Genomic DNA, 21,674 nt, shown 5'->3' on the forward strand with positions numbered 1-21,674 from the left:
ACCGCCCGCCCCGCCGCCGCCGCCCCCCACCGCTTCCCCGGCGGGACGGGACGGGACGGGACCCGCCGCGCCGCGGAGCGCAAAGGAGGGGCCGGCGCCGGGTGCCTCGGCGCAGCGGGCGCTCCCCATCTCCCGGCCCGGCTCGCTCCAGCCGGGGCTCCCCGCCCCGCTGCCAGCCACCCTCACCGATTTTAATCCTGACGCTCTGGAAAACCCGCAGCCCCTCTTCCTCCACCGCCATGGTGGTGGTGGTGCTGCCGCCGCCGCGCCTGGCGCTCAGCGGTGCTCGAGCCCCGCCGCCGCGGATACGCCGGGCCGGGAAGGAGGAGGATGAAGAGGAGGATGAGGCAGGCGAGCTGCTCCGCCGCGACGTGAAGGAGAGCAAGCGGACGGATCGGAACGCGCTGCGACCGGGCTCCCGCAAGCGAGGGAGGGTGGGCGCGATCGACCAAGCGGAGCGGAGCCCAGCACCTCCCGCCCCTCGCGCCTGCAGCTCCCGCCCCCGCTCCCTCATTGGCCAGCGGCGCAGCCGGCCGCGCCGCTCATTGGGCCGCTGCTTGCCGGGGTGGGAGGGGGAGTTGGGTGCCGGCGGACAGAGGCGGGGGGGTGTGGGGGTGTTGCGGTGCTTTGCAACAGCTGGAACGCCGCGCGCGGCGGCCGCTTGGCCGCCCAGCTGCGAGGCGCGCGCGCCGCGCCTCAGCCGGCCCCCCGCTCCCGTCCCGCCGTGAGGGGGAGGCGGCGGGCGCGAGGGGCGGCCCCGTTCCTCTCGGCCGCGGCAGCCCACCCCCTCACCCCGCCGGGACTGCCGAGGGGGCAGCGGAGGGTGGGAAGGAGGGGGGAAGGCTGACTAACTCTGTGGCCCGACTCCAACGCCAGCCAGGACCAACCGTCGAGGAGCAGCCGTTGGCCCGGGCCGCGGGGCCTGCGCGTCATGGCGAAAGGGAGGCAGGGAGGGATGTTCAAGCCCTCTTTCCCATAGAGCCATAAGGGAAGGGCACTTGCCACGGCTCCAGGTTGAATTTCATTCATCAGTGGGGAACGAGTGCCTGTATGAAATAAACAAACGCGTTTGGGCGCTGGGAGCAGGCCAGTCTGTCTCCTGGCTCCATCTGACCAGCGGCAAAGCTCACTCTACCTGATTGCACGGGAAGAGCAGGGAATTCAGATTTCAGGTTTGCATGTTTACACATTAAACATCAAGAAACGGACTGTGTAAGTATTCAGTGCCAAACTTTGGGTCTTGAAAAGTCAGTAGTGGAAACGCTCCTTCCATAAAGGTCTGGCAGAAGCAGGGCACAAAGTTCAATAGAGGTCTACAGATTACATTATTTCAAAAAGTAAAAAATTTCAATTACTTTTGTGCAGACAACCACAACCCCGCTGAGGAAGCTTAGAACATCCTTACTAGAACAGCCCAGGTGCATCACAGTCCGGCATGTCTGAGAAGCCCAACAAAATGCCCTTTCTCAAGCCTGCAGCAAAAACAAAAAAGAAAAAAGAAAAAAACACCATCAAATGCTTGCCCGCTCTAGCTATGAATTTCACAAGTGAGAGAAAGGCAAACAGACTAAGAACAATCTATACATATATTAAGAAGCTAATAGTGAAAGAACTGAACTATTAAAGGACAGCAAGAAATCAGAAGGCAAATCCTAAGTCAGTCACATGCGGTATGAAGTCTGTAGGCAAGAAGTTGTCCAGGCAAGCTAGAATACAGCTGGGCAGTCCATCACTGCTTGAATCATGGCACGTACAACACATAATGAAGTCCCTTTAGTTAAAAAAAAAAAAAAGAGTGAGATATTGAAATATATAAGAGGAAATGAAAACTTGCGATGAAGCTACAGTGGCAGGGGAAGTCAGCTTGTAGGAAAGCCTGGGGCATCTGCATTTTCCAGCACAGGTATTGGCCTAACTCTGAAGGAAACTGGCAAGCTCACAGCCAAAAAAGGAAGCAGGGAGTTATCTTAAGGAGTTGCCTGACTTTACTGTGTTCTCCTTGTCTGCATAGCCAAGTGATATATGTAATTCGATAAAAATACTTTTATAGCACAAGACTCTGAAGGGATTTTTTTAAAGCACAGGATTCCATTTACCAACATCCATGCTGTAATTCCCTCCTCCTCGCTGCAATATGCCCAGTGTCCTCTGTAACCTCATTACATTATCCCCGTTCCACCTACCACGTATCGTCTCTTCTCCATAACACTCCCAGCTCACTTAAATACTTCAGCTCTTCTGCCCGCTGGTCCTTTGCATCCCCTGTGATACCTTCAGTGGTCCCTGTCCTAATAACCTTTAGCATTTTCTTCACCATAGCCTCAACTTCACCTGTCACAATACTTCTAACTCCCCTGTTTTTGTCTCGTGTTCTAGCTGGACAAGAGGCAACACAAGCAACAGCCTGAACAGAAGCTACAAGAACGCTGATCAGATAGCTCACATTTTAGGAAGGACATTGGTTCAGACTGGCCAACCTGTTTTGCCTCTCAGACACTGGATGTGACAAACAGTTTTGGAGTATGCGTGTTGTACAGGTCTGTTTTAACACTCTGTACATGCTTACAGATAAAAAGGATTATCGAATGGCTGGTGCTTTTGCTGCTTCGCCACGCAGGCACACACCTTGAACATATTTGCACAAAATAAATACAGGCCCACTGAGTCATCTCACTGAAGAAGAACGGCAAACAACTGTTACACACAATGCTGTACACAGGCAGAAACAAGGACTTACAGCTATGAGCAAGTGGCTGAAGTTTAGCTATAAGCAAAGGAAAATGGATTCTATTGTCAGGATCCCTATAAGTTGACCCCAAACGAGCTGGCAAATTGAGCTTATAGATCTCTTTAAAAATATGTTATCTTTGTACTTGTGGTATTCATCAACCAAAGGAACTTCATCTATGCACTGATACTGGGAACTGATAAAACTTCCCCAACAGCATCAGGGAGAAACTTGCTTCCATGCTCTTAATATTATAGACATCTCAGGTAAAATATTTTACTTCTGTTTTCTGTGTTTGCCTTTGGTACCTAAAGACTTCAGTTGACCTCATTTCCCTGTCTGAAGCTTTTCTCATCTGCAGAAAGTTGACCCCAGAATAGTAATTAAAAAACCAAAAACAATTCATCAATTCTTTTCTCAGCATTTGCTGGTCTAAGAGTTACTCTCAGCAGATACTCAAGAAACTATCCTTCCCAATTTGCAGTTGTGTTCTTTTCAGACAGTCATGACACTTTTGTCTTCTTTATGTCCAGGAAACAAAACAAGGTATCTACCTATAACCCAGTTATTATACATTCACAAAACCAGGCTCTACATAAATTCCCCACCACTTTTTGCGTACCCAACTTTGCAGTCAGAATCCACCACTCTCAAATCTAATTTCATTTGACCCAGCTTAAATTCACTCTGTTATCTAAAGTGATGGTTGCCCCCACATCCTGACCTGAGGTGTTGCTTGCAACTTCTCTCTGTGCTAGCACTGGTGCTCACAAGGGCATGTGGTGTACCGTGTTTGTTGGTTAAAAAAAAAACACCCAACCTGTGATGACTCCCATTTGTACATTACAAAAAACAAGAGGCCCGTAAGCCAAGATGCTTTGAAACGCTTTGCCGGTGATCATAAGCAACCTGAGCAGAAAGCATCCCAATCCAAAGGTGTGACTGGAATACAGTGGCATGCTGGGCAGCTTTAGGAGTGTGTGTTTACTCACAGCTACACTGCTAGGCTGTTTTTCAGGATGGCCTAGCTTTACCAAGAGCATGGATTTGTCCGGGAAGGCTGTGGCAAAAGTCAACCATAAACCCAGCCTTTCCTTTAAAACGTGGTCTAGTACCACCAACTTCTGCAATTAAGCATAAAAGAAACTACCAAGATGCCTACAGAATCAACTAACAACAATCAGAACAGACCAACATTAAAAACAAACCACCAAAATAGCAAAAAACCCCTAGTATTTAAAAATAACTTACAGCAAGGAAAAAAAGAGAAAAAAAAAAGGCTGGCACCTTCTTACACTCTTTGCCACAAAATAAATCAAGCTTCCTCACATGAGAATCTACACATTGTTACTTGTGGCTCGCTGTGCTGTCTAGTTACTCTTCTGGTTTCCCACCAGCCCTTTTCTGCTGAAGCTCTTTGACAGTGTGCTTTTGTGTATCAGTGTGCTGTTTTATTTTCTGTTGCCTCTTGTTTTCTTGACATAAGGCTAAAAGCTTTTTGCTTTCTCTGCAATAAACATGTGTCTCCAAATCTACGTGCTGTACAGTCCAACAATGTAAATTAAAGCAATGTTTCAAAACTCACATGAATATGTATTTTTAAATAAGTTAAACGCATTATAAGAAACAGCCAAAGAATGTGCATTGCTTTTTCAATATCTCCATTGTTGAAATGAAACCTCAGCAGCAGCATATCACATGTATGTGTGTGTGTGTGTATTACAGATAACATGTGCAGGCAACATGAGGTTTGCAGCTGCTAGCAGTCTGATCAAAAAATCTAGGCAAAGTGAAGTGCTGCTTTTTGATATGTGGATGAGTGCGTTAATGACAATATCTTCTCCAACTTTTCTTCATCCAAGTCATATGGGTTTATATTATCAGCTTTTCAGAGGATTCTTGGGTCTAAATTAGACTACAAAGAAGGTCATTTTCTGTGACTCATTTGTGCCAAGCAAGGAAATCATTTCCTCTCTTGATCTACATGATAGCTTTCTCTCGGGAGGAAACAGAAAATAAGAAGCTTTCTAATCTCCTTTTGCATTATGCAAGAAACTTACAAAATATGAACCTACTGTCCCCTGGGTACCACCAAGCTGCTACCTCTATTTATGTGGGGGAACAGCATATTTAAGACAAATCTAAGGAAGTAACACAAAGTAAGACTATGATCTGACGACTGAGCCAGATAACTGTGATTAAATTTTAGGAGGCCATAGATAGTTTCAACTAATAATATATCTATCAGGCCTAAAGGCAGCTACTATCCATAGAGAGGTGCTGCGTGGTATGACTACTCTGGCTAGGGTGACCCAATAAACATTCATCCCTGGCAAAGTGAGTGGGGAAGCAAAGATGTCGTTGAAGGTGCCTCTGATTCCTACACTCTGACTGAGTGGTAGATTTAGCTCTTGCAGTGATACCTTTCACAGTAAAATAATAAAAGTAGTCTTTTTTTTTTTTTTCCTCCTGAAGTTCTAGAACCAGCCAACTGGTCAGGAAAAGGCTGCAGTGCTTCCCCTGGTTTCCATGCATAGTGAAGTATGGCAGAAATATAATGAACCTATGTAAGCAGGAAATTAAGGGTGAATTTGTGATTACCTGTATCTCCAAAGGCTAAGAGTTTGCATCTGACATAGCTACAGAGGAATGAAGAAACAGTCATGAAATCGCTTGTATGATTAGTCTGGCAGAGAAACACTTTGGCCATTATGCTAAATGAAAGAAGGAAAGGAAGAGAATGATGACAAGGAGAAGGTTTTAATTAGCAAAACGTCAGCAACAGTGACAAGAAAGCACAGATTTCACAAAAATACAGAAGTGACAAAGTTTAATTGAAGGAGAAACATGAGAAAGAGTGGACCCTACTGAGATGGCTGTTACTGAATGGCGGGGGGGGCTGTACCAGTATGTACATGTATGGTGCACTCACAGGATAAAAATGGATCTCTGCATCAGAAGCAAGAAAACTGGGGGTTGCACTGCAGTTTCTACACTTAAAGAAAGCAAGAATCTACACTGTGAACCGAGTAGAGGAAGAAAAGCATGTCTACCTGTTGTTCTTACTACTTGCCTGTTCAAAATATCTCACATTTTTGCTGGTTGTTGCGAGAACACTGGGCCAGGAAGAGGCCAGAAGGGGGAAAAGAAAAATGACTTTAATTACAGGAAAAAGGGGCCAGTGAGAACTGGTTGTTACAATAGCTGAGACAACACAATTAATTTTCATGTTGTATGTTTTGGTTTTTTTTTTAAAACACAACTTTGCTCCTTTAATTCTTGTTCATCGCTTCTAAAAATCTGTCCGTCTAGTGTCCTCCTAAAAAATGTAACTGTGTTAAAATCCAATCATTTCAGCAGCAAGCGCAGGACGTTCAGAATTCCTGTGGAGTTTACCAAGATGAAACACCTTCTGGTTAAACTCATAGAAGCATTGTGTTCTGGATCATATCTGCTTTACTTGAGCCTATAAATTTTGCTTTCCTATTAAGGAACAAACGCCTTTATCCTTCCATAAAAGATTATAATGTAATAAAACTGCGTTAAGATCTTACAGAAAATAAAAAACCAGTTATTATGTACAAGAATGAAATGTGGTGAATTTTACTGCAGTTTAATAAGTATGCATCCATTCTCATCTCTCCCACATTAGCCTTCTGTGGAACTGCCGTAGCTAAGTGAAAAGAGCAAATGATCCTGAGAAAGAAAAACTGAGCAGCAATGGGACTTTCTACTTTTTTAAAAATACTGGGTTCTGTTGTTTACAATAAATATGTGGTTATGCAAGCAGGCATATAAACACCCGTATTTCACAAGCCATTGCACATTGGCAGCCATAATCATCACTTTCATATCTTCTTTGCTTTTATGTCATCAGCTCATCTGCAGTGTTCTCTGTTCTTTATGAGAATTAATTTAACGATACAGAAGTCCATCCTTACTCTCTAACCCCAAGGCAAAACTTCAGCCCCCCTCAATTTAGCAGCACCAATAATATCGCTTCTGAGAGGACTGCAAGGAGAGGTCGTATCCCATCTTCTCCCTCATATCCACCTCAGGGGATTGTACAGTCCCCAGCGGGAAGCCACTGGGATTATACTACCAACACCTACCCGAAAACACTCATAAAACAAACACTTCTGTGCCTCCCAGATATGCCCCAGTTTTGTGGTATAAGCAACATATATGACAGATGCTATAAAGTTTACATTGACTTTGGGAAGCTTTGCATAATTCATCCACAACCAGTGCTGGGAGTGACACAGCTATCCCACAGGCATCTACAAATCTTGAGTAGACTTTTCCATGTAGTCAGGCGTTTACTAAGGGTCAGATGCTGTGGTCTTGCATTTGCTCAAAAATCCCATTGAAGCCAATGCTGGCGGGTCAGTTTGCAAATGCCACCCTCTCTCTGCATGGTGAATAGCTCCCATTGAACCCACTGGGATTACTCATGTGTGTGAGTAACTACTGAGGAGAGCACAAGGAGCAAAATCCGGTCCTCATTAGGGACTGCTAATCTCAAAAAAAACCTTCCCTCGGTCCGTAGTACCACTCAGGCAGAGCCACTCTGCCGGTGAGGTGCCACCTAGGAAAGGCAATGTGGTGCAATTTGGCACCATTCTTTTAGCATGCAGTTCTTTAAAACACTGGCTAATTATCCAGGCATGACTGCATGAAGGAGCTCTCTCCCATCACAGTACATGAGCAAAGATAATCTTATACCATGGAACACAATTAGCCAGATGGTTATTTGGAAGTTTTTGGAACAGAAGCAATTTCTCTGATCTGGGAGATAAAAAAAAAAATCAAAGCTGAAGTAAAAAAAATCATACCACACTTGATTCCTAAGTATTTAATTACATATTATCATGGGTAACTACTAATCGGCTCCAATTCTGCAATCTTATTTTATTGCTGTTGGAAACAGATTTATAGCCGGTACATAATGTGTATATTTAAGTCAATATGTGAATAAACAGTCTGGAAAACACATCATTTGTACCCACATTTGGTTACTAGCGTCTGCCACCTGCTGGAAATAGCTGTGATATCTCAATGAAGTTCCCCAGATGGAAGGTCTGGTCACTCACCAAACAAGCAAAAATGTCAGAGCAAAATATGTTCTTTGTACCCGGGAGCTTATTCCTCTTGCACCCACTGGGAAAGTTCAATTTGCACATGGGGGTGTTCACCTGTGTTCACAGAGAAGGCATAACATGACGTTGTTTAAACAAACAGAAATTAAATTTGCTATTGAGAATAACATTAGCTGTCTGCATCTGACCAGAAAGCAAGATATATAATCTGAAATGAATGTACCCAGCTAATCCCATCTCCAGCTGGCATAGCACTCTTGCCACTCTGCTGGAAACGGCACAACTGCAAGTCTCCCTGTGCTTTCCTCGCATAGGATTTATTCCTCTACCCAATACAGTTTTGCATTGTCTTTGAGCCTCATGTGAAGAGACTGACCATTCTGGCTTTATGGTGGCCCATAAAACCCTCAAGGAGAACAAAACCTGCCTGTCCGGGACATCTGCTCTCACTCAAAAAAAAAAAAAAAAAAAAGCAGTGAGCGGGTTTGGATGAGGTATTCCTCAGAGCACCAGAACCTTGTAATTTGCTGCTTCTGTGCCAGCAAACCAGCATAAGAAATCCAAGTAAGCCAGAGGGTAAATCTGAAGGCAGCGCTGCAAGACTCGCCTTCCTCTCTCGCTTGCGTGGAAGAGGCTGAATAGTAGCAGGCCACACAGGTAAGACTAGCGGTTCTTGTCAGCGCGCTGGCTTATTGCATCTGACTGGCCGATGGCAGGACTGATTGTATTCGTGCAGTGTTGCACTTGGCAGGGCTCCCCAGGCCAGTGGGGAGAGAGACACAGGTACAACTAGATTAGAGTTCCAGTCCCTTTGGGTTTTTTTTCCAAAAATCATACCCAGGCCCTTAAGAAGCTGACATCTATACACCCAACAGGTTTAGAAGAAGAGCCCAGGGTTCACGTTTAGGCAGCGCTTGCATTCAGGAAAACACAGTGCTTTTCTCTGGGTACCTTTCAATTATTTCTGAGCCCAAAGAAGGAGAATCAAAAATAAAGATGGGGATATAAGTGATTTATTATGGTTATCTAGCTCCGTGGGTTGGAGTGGAGAAAGAGAAAAAGAGAAGACGTATGCAAAGACCTAATAAAATTATAGTTAATTCCTAATTTTCTCCACTAACTTGTTCTAACCTTTATCAAGCACTCAGATGTTTACAGCGGGAAGCAGCCCTGAAAGCAATACAACAAATCTAAACCAGGGAGCAACACTTCAGCAAGAATTCACATTGGCATCTGCTTTCACATGCCTCCTGCGGAGTAGAAGGGCCAGGCCTGCCGGAGGGGTGCCCCGCTGGGCAGAGGCGCCTACCTCCTGCTGCAGTCTATTGCTTCCCAGGTGCAGCAATCACACAGTTAGCGAATACTAACCACAGCTCGTTCCCATAGCGTTTGCACTACTGCGCACCCACCTGCAAACGCACAAAACAATGTTTCTGTTGGGTTTTGGCTTTTAGCCGAAAGCCTTTGCCACTTCGCAGTGCTTAGGGGGTCAGAGCTAGCCATGCTTCAGGTGCCTCCAAGTTTTCTCCTCTCTGCTGCTCTTAAGAGGCTACCAACTCTCTTCCAGCAACATGGGCTTTTCCTGCACCGGCAAGTTCCCCTCTTTCCAGCCGCAAATTCAGCCATGCCTCGTGCTGACAAGTGGGCTGAGGTTTGCTCTTGTAAAGCCTGACAAGGGTTTCTTGCAAAGAAGAGACCCACAAATTAAAAAACTGCCAGACGAAGAATCAACAATACCCCCAGCCTGTCCACAGCAGAAATCGTCTCATCTTTGCTGCAGTCATTGCTGCTGCCGTTTGTATCCAGGCAGGCATGTGGCTGAATGCAGGCACTCGCCTCGGAGGGATGGGCCTGCTGGGCTAATTCACCCAGCCCTCAGTCCCAGGATGTGCTGGCCTCGGGCTACAGACAAGCTTTTCAGCAGCAACAGCCTGCTCTCAGTCACCTTCTCCACGGCCTTCTGGGGTTACCCAGAAAGAGCTCCCCTCCTCAGGCAAAGATGGGGGACAGCGCCCTGGCCTCATCTCTGCCTGCGTACTCCATAGCACCCGTGCCTTAAGACCAGCGTTCCTCAGAAAGCTAAGGGCTACTGCACAAGCAAACTGACCTCAATGCAGAAGCTCAGTCAATCACCTGACAGTCCTCCCCTCTCCCTCTGTGCCCTCCTCCCACATTAAAACCACTAAGAAAAATGAGTTATCAGCATTAGTTGACTTGGCATTTTTGCTGTAGATCAAGGAAGCCTGGATCTTAGCAAACATTGCCCAAAAGATTTAAAATTGTGTATGTAGATATAAACATATGTATATATAAATAAAACTCCATATAATCATGGCAATGTTTTTCCCTTCCTCTTCCTCTTTCCCCACCCCCTTTCCCTTCTCTCAGTTTCTCAGACAATAAGTGGGAAACAACCTTTTTTTTTCCCCAGCCAAAAACTAATTCCTGCTCAAAGCTTCCAGAAAGGGTCAAGTCTAAAGGAAGCATCTGGTAAATCTGCTTTTGTATTGCAGTGGGAGCCATAGCGCTCACGTCCCCTTCCCTTTGCATCACTCAGCACAGCAAGCACTTGTGCCACACTGGGAAGGGTTTTCTCTGCTGCACACGTATGCATGAAGAAGCGCTCTGCGTGACTGCGGGCAGGCCTTCCATGGAAGCGGCTAGGTATGCTGCATGCACAGACAGAGTGGGTCCCGCTCACCCCAGCAGGTTTTCCAGTTGCTTTTTTTATCCCCCTGACTACAGATGGGCTCTTCAGCTACTCAGTCGGGTGGTTTGCTTGTGAGTTATATGATAAGGGTGTGTGCTTGCAGGGTCAAAGTCACAGCATTGGATCCTATCACATAACATTCTGAACTGACCAAAAAAAAAATAAAAATTGGCTTCTCTCAGCATCTCCAAACGCCCACCCAGCAACAGGCAGTTAACGAAAGGAGACTGGGCCTGATCCTCAAGCACACCCTCAAATTACTCCAGTCTATGTCTATCGTTCAGTCTACGCGTGTGCCCAAAGTCAGTCAAATGCTTCATAGAATAAGATGAGGAATTGCCATGACTTTAAAATAACCAGGAAAGCTGTCAGCAAAAAAATAAGGACTTATTTTCCTCTTCACAAATACAGAAAACCTTTAAAGCTTTAGAAAATGTACACTCTGCCACTTACAGTTTCTTACTACATCTACAAATTTCATAACAAGAGTAAACAGCTAAAAAGGCACTTCTGGTCACAGTGAGCAACAGTACCTCCAAAAACATGATCTGTATTGGGAGTGCAGTGGGAGAAGAAGCATCTTCTTTAACTTACTCCATAACTGGGCCACAAGCATAAGCAGCTGCTGTATCTGGCAGCTCCTGAGCCAGCCCGAGCTCTTTTTCTGGCCAAGATGGTGGGAGAAAAAAGGCAGCAACTCACTAAGCTTGTAACATAGTTCAAGGGGGAAGTAACTCAAGACTCAAATTGCTAGCAGCAATACCAACCGCAGAGCTTACAGTCCTACATATTATATGAACAGGTTTGCTCAAAAATCAAACCAAAAGAAAAAAAGAGATTAAAAAATATACCCAGAAACCTATGAGAGCTGTAGGGTGCTGAGATCTCAGAACAGAAGCTCAGCACCCTCCAAGATTGCCACATTAAAAAAGTAGACTGGTATTGACCACCTTGCTTTTATGCTGCAGAAAACACTCTATGCTTTGTGTGAAAGCTGAATGTATACGTGTCTTGATATATACCGGAAAATGCATTTTTTGCAAAAAAACTTATGTTCATTATCTACTTATTTCTCATCTGTTCTTCTTCAGGAAGTAGCTTTTGCTATCAAGAAATTATAAGCAAGTCCTTCTGCAAACAATATGGAAATTCCCATGGCTGCCACTTCATAAAATTGTATAACCTACAGAATAAATGTTTCATAAACATCTGTTTTATCTTGTAGAGGTAGTAGGCCCAGTCCTCTGGTTTGTTAAGGATACTTCACGAGTCTGCTTTGACTAAGCAGTGAAATGCCACTCTAAAGAATCCCCTTTTGTAGCTGTAAGTTTAGACTGTGAAATTAGAAGGAGGTAGAACCTGCTGTTCCTGTCTTCCAGCACCATCTTCAGACAGAACAGTCCCGATGGACCTTAGGTAGTTCAACATTAAGACAGTCAATTTTGAAACCATTGAGCTTTGCTTTCCGTATCTCAGAACAAAACAAAACCCACCAGCACCAAAACCCTACCCAAACCCCAGCTAGGAATGAATACATATATGGTCCACAGCTTTTGACGGTAGAGAGAGAACAGGCAACCACAGAGGAAGTTTAAAGCCACTTCCAGTGTCACAAACTTTAATTCAGAAGCAGCTGGGAAATTATTCAAAGTGATTTCAATTTCTTGGTGGGCCATGGTTCCATCGATGTAAGAGGCTATGTTTTCCTTATATTTCAAAGGCTTCATCAAAATCAATGAAAAGATTCCTTTGATAATGGTGCCCTTCAGATCTGTCTGTAACAGATCATTACACATGTAGCATTTAAAAGACCAAGGCCAAGACCCTGACAAGCAAATGAGGGCCTAAGCATTTCTACTTGTTCAAGGGCAAAATGTAATTGTATTGCAGGGATAGTTAGATTTTATATATATTTGAAGAAATGTATTTCAATCCTGTACTTTTTATTATTTTTACTGACATTTTCCACATCTTCCTGTTACATTAAGAAGAAAATAAGAACCCGAGCAGCTGAAAAAAAAACCCTCTTCAATTCCTTCCATTATTTGTCTGCAAATAAGAGTGTTTGCTTTACAGCTCAAAAATAGTATGTATCAAGGTTTTAATTTTACGTCTGCTTCCATTGTTTAAGCACCAGTTCGCACCAACTATAATAAAAACCACAAACCCCTATATGCAACCTTACTTTGCTACCAAAACGCAACAGATAATCAAGATACAAATTCAAGAAAGCACTGGTCCTGATTTTGAGTTGGGTAGTTGTGCGATAGATGTGTTGCTCTTCCCCTCCACCCACATGAGACGCTGTTTTAAAACAACCTGCGTGAACAGCCTTGCGCCAAAACGGAATATGCTCCGGTTCATCCTCGTACAGACCCATTCTGTTTAGTCAGTTTTGGTGATGTCAGCCGTAGGTTCCCTCCTTACTTCCAAGTGCTTTTATATAATGTGCACTATCCTACTGGTTTTAAAAGACCCATGAGAGCTTCAAGTTGTAATTCGTCTTCTCCTTAGGAACTACGGGCCTTACCAAAAAAATGCACAAGACAAAAGCAAAGTTCTTTGGCAGTCTGCTGGACCCAGATTCAGGGTTCTCCACACCACAAGGACGAAAACATCCATTGAACTGTGTCAGCTCAAGGCCAGCTTTGGAGGAGGCCAGGCTGAGCTGGGATGACCAGAAGCACCTTTTCCATTTTTGGGTGGGTCTAAGAAAACATCTTTGCCCATTCGCCTCCCTGCCAAACGCTGCCTGTGAAGAGTGATAGCCAAGGTGGCCCTGCATGAGAACCCGTGGTCAACTTGGTAAATAACTGGCTTTTGGAAGTCTGTTTGAGCTTTCTGTAACTCATTAGCAATCAGATGGAATGCAGATAAAGAAAGGTGAAAAGGCTATTAAACCCCAGAACTATTTCACTATGAACACATTTGCAGTGGCTTTTGAAAAGTGCATACTTATCAATGAAAAAATATGTTTAAAACAAATTATTGCAGTGCAAAAGATGACACCTCCCACTGTGGGTTTGCTCAGAACATTACTGAGGCATGCCATTCAGTTCAAGGTTCAGCAAATATAGCCCATTATACAGTCCTTTGCATATTTACGGTAGTGTGCAAAGCATTATTAATAGCTTACACCACTGTCTTTCCTTCATCAGCAGGAGGTAGGTCTGGCTAGTAAAGTGTAATTGGTAATCTATTTTATATATGAATAAAATACTCCTTGGAATGCTTTGCTATAACATTCAGTTCTTGTTTGCTATTTGTTAAATGTATTGTTTGAAACGCTACCACCAGCTATTCGTTCCATTTCTGAGCCGCGATGCCATGACAACCCCCACGTGACCAGCTACAAACATACCACAAGTCTCCAGGGCTTTGCTTTAGGAAAGGCTCAGACTGGTATTACTCATACCCCGTTTTTTTTTTTTTTTAAAAAATCCAGATTCAGAGATGCTTTATTTTGTGCAAGATGCATTGAGCCTACCAGCCAATTTTACCATGTGGCAGCAAATATCTTCAGCTAAAAATGGGACAAAATAAAATATGAAGAACACAAGAAAAGGGTAGGTACAACCGTTTGATAAAGAGCAGAGGCCTTCATGAAAGAATAAGCTTACCCAAAACGCCTGCAGCCTCTCTACTCATTCTTAATACTGCTATGAAAGCTACATATCAGCAGTAAGGTACAAGAGACACATTTTAAGAATATCCAGCAAATAGAGATAGAGATTTTGTGTCTGCCTAGAGTTATCATAATGATGTTTGCCAAATTCAGAAGTGAAAAAGATTCGGTCAGTCATCTGCTCCAAATCAGTAATAATGCAGGACTGCTCCCTCGTGAAAATCCATAAGTAGTGAATACCATCAGCGATGATTCAACCGTATTGCTACCTTAGGAAGATTGTATCACAATATAATTAGCTTTAATACGAAGAAATAGTTCTTCATTATTTCCAGACCAGGTCTGTTTCATTAACTGTATAAAAATATCTTCCTTCCTTCCTTCCTTCCTTCCATTGTTCCCATAATCTGACTTGCAGGTGGAAAAAAGTTAAAGATGAGGTAGAGAATTGAATTTGACATATTTTTCTAACCAAATTGACGATATTGAAATAAATAAATAAATTTCCTTCTGTGTGAATTATCCTCAGGAGGCTTGCTATTGTATATAAGCATGGCTATTTAAACAGTATGTCTTTTAAGGCAGGGAACTTGTATTAGTGTAGCTGAAATACCCTCAGCATCCGCTGTGCATACAGAACTCTCCTTTGTTCAGCACACAGAGCTCTTCATACATGCGTTAAGGCATTTAGAGGCCAAGAATAGAGGTTAGATATCATCAAGAGATATAGTGAAGAAATGTATTTATAGAGAACAAAATATTTCCCACGACTCAGCTGCTCTTGGATTAAACACAAATGTTAATTTCTGAGTGCAAGCAAATAGTAACTATCCTGTTGGGCAAAGGATGGCTTAGAAGGTACAGAATTTTGTTCCTTATTATAGGGTTCACACCTGGATCAAGCAGTGACTAACAAGGTCTCCAATGGCCAAAGAGCGGCCTTTTCAAGCATCCCTGTGTCGTCATGCTGGCGTGCTCCTACATTCCCACGCTAGTTGCCTGGAAATCTCAGCGTGCCTTTCACTGGCGTGAATTCAGGTTTGCTGCAGTGAACGTCCGCTACCAGAGCAGCAGCACCTGCGGGCTGGGGTAACTGAAAGCAGCAGGGTAAGTTGGCAGGTTGTCCTCAATCATAGAATCATAGAATTGTTAAGGTTGGAAAAGACCCTTAAGATCATCAAGTCCAACCACTAACCTATAGCTGCCAAGTCCACCACTAAACCATATCCTCAAGCACCACATCTACCCTTCTTTTAAATACCTCCAGGGATGGTGGCTCAACCACCTCCCTGGGCAGCCTGTTCCAATGCCTGACAACCCTTTCGGTGAAGAAGTTTTTCCTAATATCCAACCTAAACTTCCCCTGGCGCAGCTTGAGGCCATTTCCTCTCATCCTATCACTTGTTACTAGGGAGGAGAGACCAACCCCCACCTCGCTACAACCTCCTTTCAGGTAGTTGTAGAGGGCGACAAGGTCTCCCCTCAGCCTCCTCTTCTTCAGACTAAACAACCCCGGCTCCCTCAGCCGCTCCTCATAAGCCTTGTTCTCCAGACCCTTCACCAGCTTTGTTGCCCTTCTCTGGACACGCTCCAGCACCTCGATGTCCTTCCTGTAGTGAGGGGCCCAAAACTGCACACATCTGCGGCACAGGCTTTTGCTCTGCCGAGAGAGACAAGCACTGCTCTGAGAAAATATAAGGGCCTCTGCCTGGTGATGTGCAGGCTTTGCGCTGAAGGACCTCACAAAAAAAAAAACCCAAACCAACAAACCCAAACTACCAAAAAGCAGAGCAAGACAGAAAGGGGAAAAATAGGGAGCAGGGAAGAAAAAAAAGCGACATACAAAAAACCCAAGAAAGGTACGCTTCTTGGAAAAGACCACCAAAGAGATGGCAATGGTTAGGGCAAAGTTATAATTTTCTCCATGATGCAAAGGTACAAAAAAAGGCCAGCATGTTTCTATGTACACAAAAGCAAATACTTCCAGTCTGAATAATTTTGCTATTTTCTTAATGGAAGAAAGGAATGGGGGAATAAAAACAGTTACGACTCCTCTCTGCAACAGTCTGCATAGAATTAAATATAAAATGGCTCCAAAACCACCATGGCTCTGCAAAGTGCCACAACAGAGATTAGGGTGGGCTTAAAAATACCAGGTTTTACCTTTTACAGTTGTGCGTGTAAGGACAGAAGAGAAATTAATCATAACACATCCCAGAAACCAGATTACTCAGAAGAAATGATGTTTCTAAACCCACCTTTTGTTGTACAAGTTTGAAACAGTTTGCATAGCTATAAATTAAAATTAGAGTTTGCATAAATATTACATTTTATTCTTCACACCAGTGATTTCTACTGATATAATAACAACCCTCTTTTGCAAACTGCATGTCTTCTTAAAGTTATTTTTAAATAACTTAATAGCTTGATAATTTAAAGCACCTGAAGAAGCAGAGGAGATAGCAGCAGCAGAAGGAAAAACCACCAATATCCTCAGAGATTTACCAAGTTTAGTTCTGCTGTCCAGTAAAAATCAGCTACTTAGCATGGTGCGATCTAGAAAGGATTAAGATGAGTGTTCTCATCTTCCCCTGAAATCAGCTGGAGTTCAGAGCAGTCAGCCCCTTCTGGGATCCCACCTCCTCAGAGACGACTGCCACAAAAAAGCAGCTGAATGTTTTCACAAGAAGCCAAGCGGTTCAAGTGAATTTCAGACAAAGCTAGGAACTGCTAAACATTGTCCCAGTCAATGCTGTAAATTATTCACCCTGTTATAAAAGCAAGGAACCTGTCCTGGTAGTATGTATGACAGGTCTGCTGTCAGGGATTCAAGCCTGGTCCTCAGCTTATCACAAAGCTGCTGCAGAAAGAGATGGGGAACACTTCTCCTGGACTCAGGCAGTGCTTTAGGTCATGCCTTGCTGCGTGGGGTTTGCGTTGGTGCTGTGCCTGCTGCTCTTACTTGGCAGCCTCTTTTTTTTAAATAGCAAGTATTTCTCTCTTCTTTCTGTATCACCGAGTCTGCCTGAAATGGAACAGTTCAAGTATGAGGTATGACAGAGGGAGACTGTTTATCACATGTATTCCATGACTAAAATAATTTGTTGTTTTTTATTGTGTTTTAACCAACCCAGTCTCACGCCCTGCAGGACCCCAGACTGAGAGAGAGTGGTCTCCCCTCTAAATCCTGTCTCTCTCTCACTCCCCCTTACCTGCTTTTCTTTTACAGGGGGTTCTTCAGTGCAAGACAGCTCACAGATTATTCTTCTTCCTCATATGTTGCATGGCTATTTAGGTCACGATGGAGACAAACACTATCGTGCCACTGAACTACCAACTCCATTAGAATAATTAGATCCACAATTTGCTTTTGATGATCATTCTAAAGTACTAATAAGAAGACGCCTAGGACTACTTTGAACACAAGAAGTCCTTTTCCAGTATTGCCTACCTCTTTCTGGCAGCATCCTAAATGTGCATCCCTTTGGAAGACCTGGCACAGCTTAGGAGTACCTACAGCTTTCTTACACTAACCTTTTTATTTCTGACGGATGCCTAATAAAAACTGCCTGCCTTCCTCGATCATACCATCAACACCACTGTAACTGGACTGTATGTAGTTTTACATTTCTCCAACATAAATAGCACTTTGCATCTCCAGCAGACTTTATAACAACTGCTTTTAGCATTTTCATTTCCCACTACTCTTCTTCTGGGCAAGTCTGGCTTTGCTGATGTAATGAATCATATGCTTAATAGTGTTACTGCTGGCTAACAAATCAAAACATGAGAATTAAAGATTTCCCATAATGATATGCAAGGGTATTTCCAACAAAAATGGATAAGTGTTTCATTTCTGTTGCAGATTCAGGCAGCAAAACCATTAGTGGACACAAGTACCCCTGCAATATACAGCCACCTTCATGTGAAGTTAGAGAAGCTGAAGGTATAGTATTGGCTATTTCACTGAGCACTAGCATGCTTACCTTCACGTCTGCTCTCAAAGAAAACAAAGAGACTACCAGATGGTCACAGTTTCAGGGCTTTTTGGTTTTTTCCCCTCAGTGCAGTGATTGTTGCGACAGGACTATCAGGATCCCTGAATAGCACACTCCCAGCAGCATTAAATAACTTACTATATCTTTATGATTATTGATGAAATCAGAGCGCTTCAGATTAAGAAGTGCTATGGTGTTCAAATAGCCTCCTAAAAGGTAATTCTGCACAACCATGAAAAAAAACATCACAAATAACAAGAATAGCGCAATCATCAAGATACACACAGAGCAATGAACTGAATAATAGGATGTTAACATATTCAGAGCACAGAAAAATAACAATGGGTAGCCTTGACTGGCAGTTATCCTTCAAAATCTTACTGCTCCCAAGAGGCAAATTTTTATTAAAAGATGAGAGTGGAAAATAAATTGTTACCTAATTAACTCTGCTCACTAAAAGGAAACAACAACAATTAAAAAACCCCAAACGTGAGCATAGTAGAAAACACGTGCAGCTAAACCTTGTCAAAGACTTAATTTCCAACACAGTGCCCCTCAGGCAATGGGAGCGTAGCCCATGTAAGGACTTCAGAATTAATTTCCTTAAAATTGTTTATCATCTCACTGTGCAACATAATAATCCCCAGGCACCTTAAAATCATTTCACTAGCAAAACAATTCATTTCTCCTCCATGCATAAAGTCATATGCTATATTAGGATGTGGATTCAATTGCTGTTCTTAATTTTCTCCTGTTACTGTAAAAAAAATACTGATAAAGTTCCTTTGAAAATGAATAATTGCATAAACATCCCCCCAGGTTAACAAAAACCTCACCAACAGGAACCCACTACTCAGACATGTTGCCTTGAACTACAGGTCCTGATACCTGGAAGTGAGACTGTGGTCCTAGTCTCTTTCTCATCCTCCTCCTTTCCAAACCGGTACAGAAAGAAAAGAGGGAAAAGAGGGAAAGAGGGAAAAGAGGGAAAGGGAGGGAAAGGGAGGGAAAGGGGGAAAGAGAGAAAGGGAGGGAAAGAAAGAGAGAGGGGGAAAGAAAAAGAGGGGGAAAGAAAGAGGGGGAAGAAAGAGGTGGGGGAAGGGGGGGGAAGAGAGGGGGGAAGAGAGAGGGGGAAGAGAGAGAGTGAGAAAGAGAGAGAGTGGGAAAGAGAGTGAGAAAGAGAGAGGAAGAGAGAGAAAGAACCCTCTAATGTTGCAGTCTTCTGTTAACCAGTTCTTTACAATCATTCTCCTCAAGGTTATTCAGAGCCTGATGGGATTACTTAATGCACCACTTTTAGGTACCTTTACACTGCAGCGTGACCAGCATCTGACCCGCTTTGGCTGTAAAGTCCAGCAAACAGGGCAGATGCACTAGATTTCCTACAGTAACTTGCTACTCTAACATTAGCCACCAAAACTATCAGGGCTGGATGAGCAGGGTTTCCTATTCATTTTATACAGGACATGCAATATCTTTTGAGTGCCTAGAATCAAATAATGAAAAAGGGGGGGGGGGGGGGGGGGGAAGGTGTGAAGTGAATTAGTAAGCTCAAAACAAGACTATTTCTTCATTGTCTCTGTTCTGAGAAGTTTTTGAGGGTGAGAAATTGAAGTCCAGTTATGAACAAGAATGCTTTCCCTGCTCTCCTCCATCCAGCCTTTCTCTGGTTTCCTCTAACCCAGCCCTGCTGGAGAAGGCATTCTTGGGATACAGATAACCTTGAAAATAAATTTTTTCTTTTCACCTCCCCCCCATTTCTTCCTAATCTGCAAAAACATACTTTTAGCATGGATTTGTGTTCCTCAGAAAACAATATGTTAACATTTCTTTAAAAATTAGACAATACCCCAGGACATCCAAAGGGATTCTCCCTCCTCCACTGGACTCCTTCAATTTTCATCCCACTTTTGGCACTAAGATGTTTTGCCTTTTTACAGTTAATTTCAGAGATTATTCATAAACTATCTTTTTAAAACTGAAGTTACGGAGGCTTAAAATCACACTAAGGATGAACAGAACCAGTTTATACGGCCTCATACATCCCTGTCCATTTGTTTGTCACACCCAGTTGCTGCTTCTCTTCTTACACTAGCCTGCAACCCTTCCAGGACAAAAATGGCCTGCCACTGGACCTAATCCAAATCTCACTGAAGTCAATGGAAGAATTACCATTTGATCCAAAGCCCTCCAAAGATAATGGAAAGACTTCCATTGACTTCAGAGAAGCCTGGCTAAGCCCCATTGTGTGTTTGTAGAACGTCCATCACAACCCTGGGTTTGGATGAGAGTCTATGAAGGCTGCTAGAGACACAAAAGATAATTATGATCCTGGAAAATACATTGATAATTATTTATAGAACTTCTGATTACACTGATGAAATGCATTTGCTAATCATGCAGGCTGCTGCAGTGGTTGCAGGAAAGTATTTCAGGGCCAAAGTCTCCGCATTGCAAAGGGCTTTCTCTCCTGTGTCACCATTAAAATGGTGAAAAAAGGGTTCTGCCAAGACCGACACAGTTTTACCTCATCAGTGCCTGTCACACTCTGTGTAGAGGAGGGGACAACAGTTGTGAACACCCTGTTAGGTATCCATGACACATCACTGCTGCTTGCTCTGGCCTTGTAAAAACAAAAGCATTTCTTTATCCCTTCTGTACACAAAGTTGCAGGAAGACCGGCTTTCCATCATTGAAAGAGACAACTGTTTGCTGCTGGAGATGTCATCCTGCATCATGAGAACAAAGGGAAGAATTGACAACAAAAATTACTATAAGGCCAAAAGGTAACATCAGCAGCACTATTTCTATGTAGTTATCAAGTTACCTTCCCAGTAACAAACATAGCTGAGGATAAACTGCTCTGTGAGGGCATGTATTTTAAAAGGCAGCCTAAGGTATAATCAGCACTTCAGAAAGCCACTTGCTTGCCCTGTCACATGAAATCCAATGCCAGGTCATTTTCATCCTACCCTCTGTTGAAGAGAAGATGGCTTTAAATTAGTTTTTCAGTTTAATAACTGAGGAAATTTAAAAAAAAAAAAAAAAGAGAGAGAGAGAACATTGCCCTACTTTAAGGAAATAAATGAAGCAAACCTATTATGTCTCAGCAAAGCTGTTGTTCCTGCTAAGTGAGTCATTGCTGCTGACTCTGCCAGTTGTTCCTACAGACAGCACCGGAAAGAGGGAGATCCAAAGCTCAGAGATGAAATAAAGACAGAGCAAAAAATAGTATTAAAATTAAAAAGCAAAGCAGAGAAGGAAGCAGGCAGAAGTGAAAATACAATTTACTGCCCAAAGGAGACCAAACAAAATATGCCTTGAGGATTTATCACTAGAGAGAACCACCTTACATATTTTTGATTCGGGAGGAAATTTACACCCTGAATAGAGCACAGCAAACTAGCCAACTGCAGGAACAGACTTTTGAAGTGAAGAGAATGGTTTGTGTAAGTCAGGTGGTGGTTCTTACCTCCTGTCATTCATTTACAGGCTACTTCATGACAGACTGGCT

The 21,674-nt window shown here is 43.4% G+C and overlaps 2 protein-coding genes across 2 annotated transcripts in view; one reads left to right on the forward strand and one right to left on the reverse strand.

Annotated features, from left to right (window-relative positions):
• Positions 1–483, reverse strand: part of RASA3 (RAS p21 protein activator 3) — a 134,556-nt gene extending 134,073 nt beyond the window's left edge. The window contains exon 1 of the mRNA XM_075091775.1: positions 187–483. Within this exon, the coding sequence (XP_074947876.1) occupies positions 187–241 (55 nt within the window). The 5' untranslated portion in view covers positions 242–483. The remainder of the gene's footprint in view (positions 1–186) is intronic.
• Positions 240–21,328, forward strand: CFAP97D2 (CFAP97 domain containing 2). Its single transcript, XM_075082340.1, has 3 exons — positions 240–434; positions 18,028–18,108; positions 20,828–21,328. Exons 1-3 carry the CDS (start codon positions 240–242, stop codon positions 20,948–20,950), a joined length of 399 nt encoding a protein of 132 aa, XP_074938441.1. The 3' UTR covers positions 20,951–21,328.
• Positions 21,329–21,674: the final 346 nt, after the last annotated feature.

Source organism: Phalacrocorax aristotelis, chromosome 1 (genome assembly GCF_949628215.1).
Source record: "Phalacrocorax aristotelis chromosome 1, bGulAri2.1, whole genome shotgun sequence".
Lineage (NCBI taxonomy): Eukaryota > Metazoa > Chordata > Aves > Suliformes > Phalacrocoracidae > Phalacrocorax > Phalacrocorax aristotelis.

What these genes read in the sequence shown, in the direction of transcription:
- CFAP97D2 (XM_075082340.1), top strand. Translation starts at nt 240, where the DNA reads ATGGTGGTGGTGGTGCTGCCGCCGCCGCGCCTGGCGCTCAGCGGTGCT. An exon ending in GCTCCCGCAAGCGAGGGAGG is followed by an intron (nt 435 to 18,027) that starts GTGGGCGCGATC and finishes TTTCTGTTGCAG; the next exon opens with ATTCAGGCAGCAAAACCATT. An exon ending in TGAAGTTAGAGAAGCTGAAG is followed by an intron (nt 18,109 to 20,827) that starts GTATAGTATTGG and finishes CTGTACACAAAG; the next exon opens with TTGCAGGAAGACCGGCTTTC.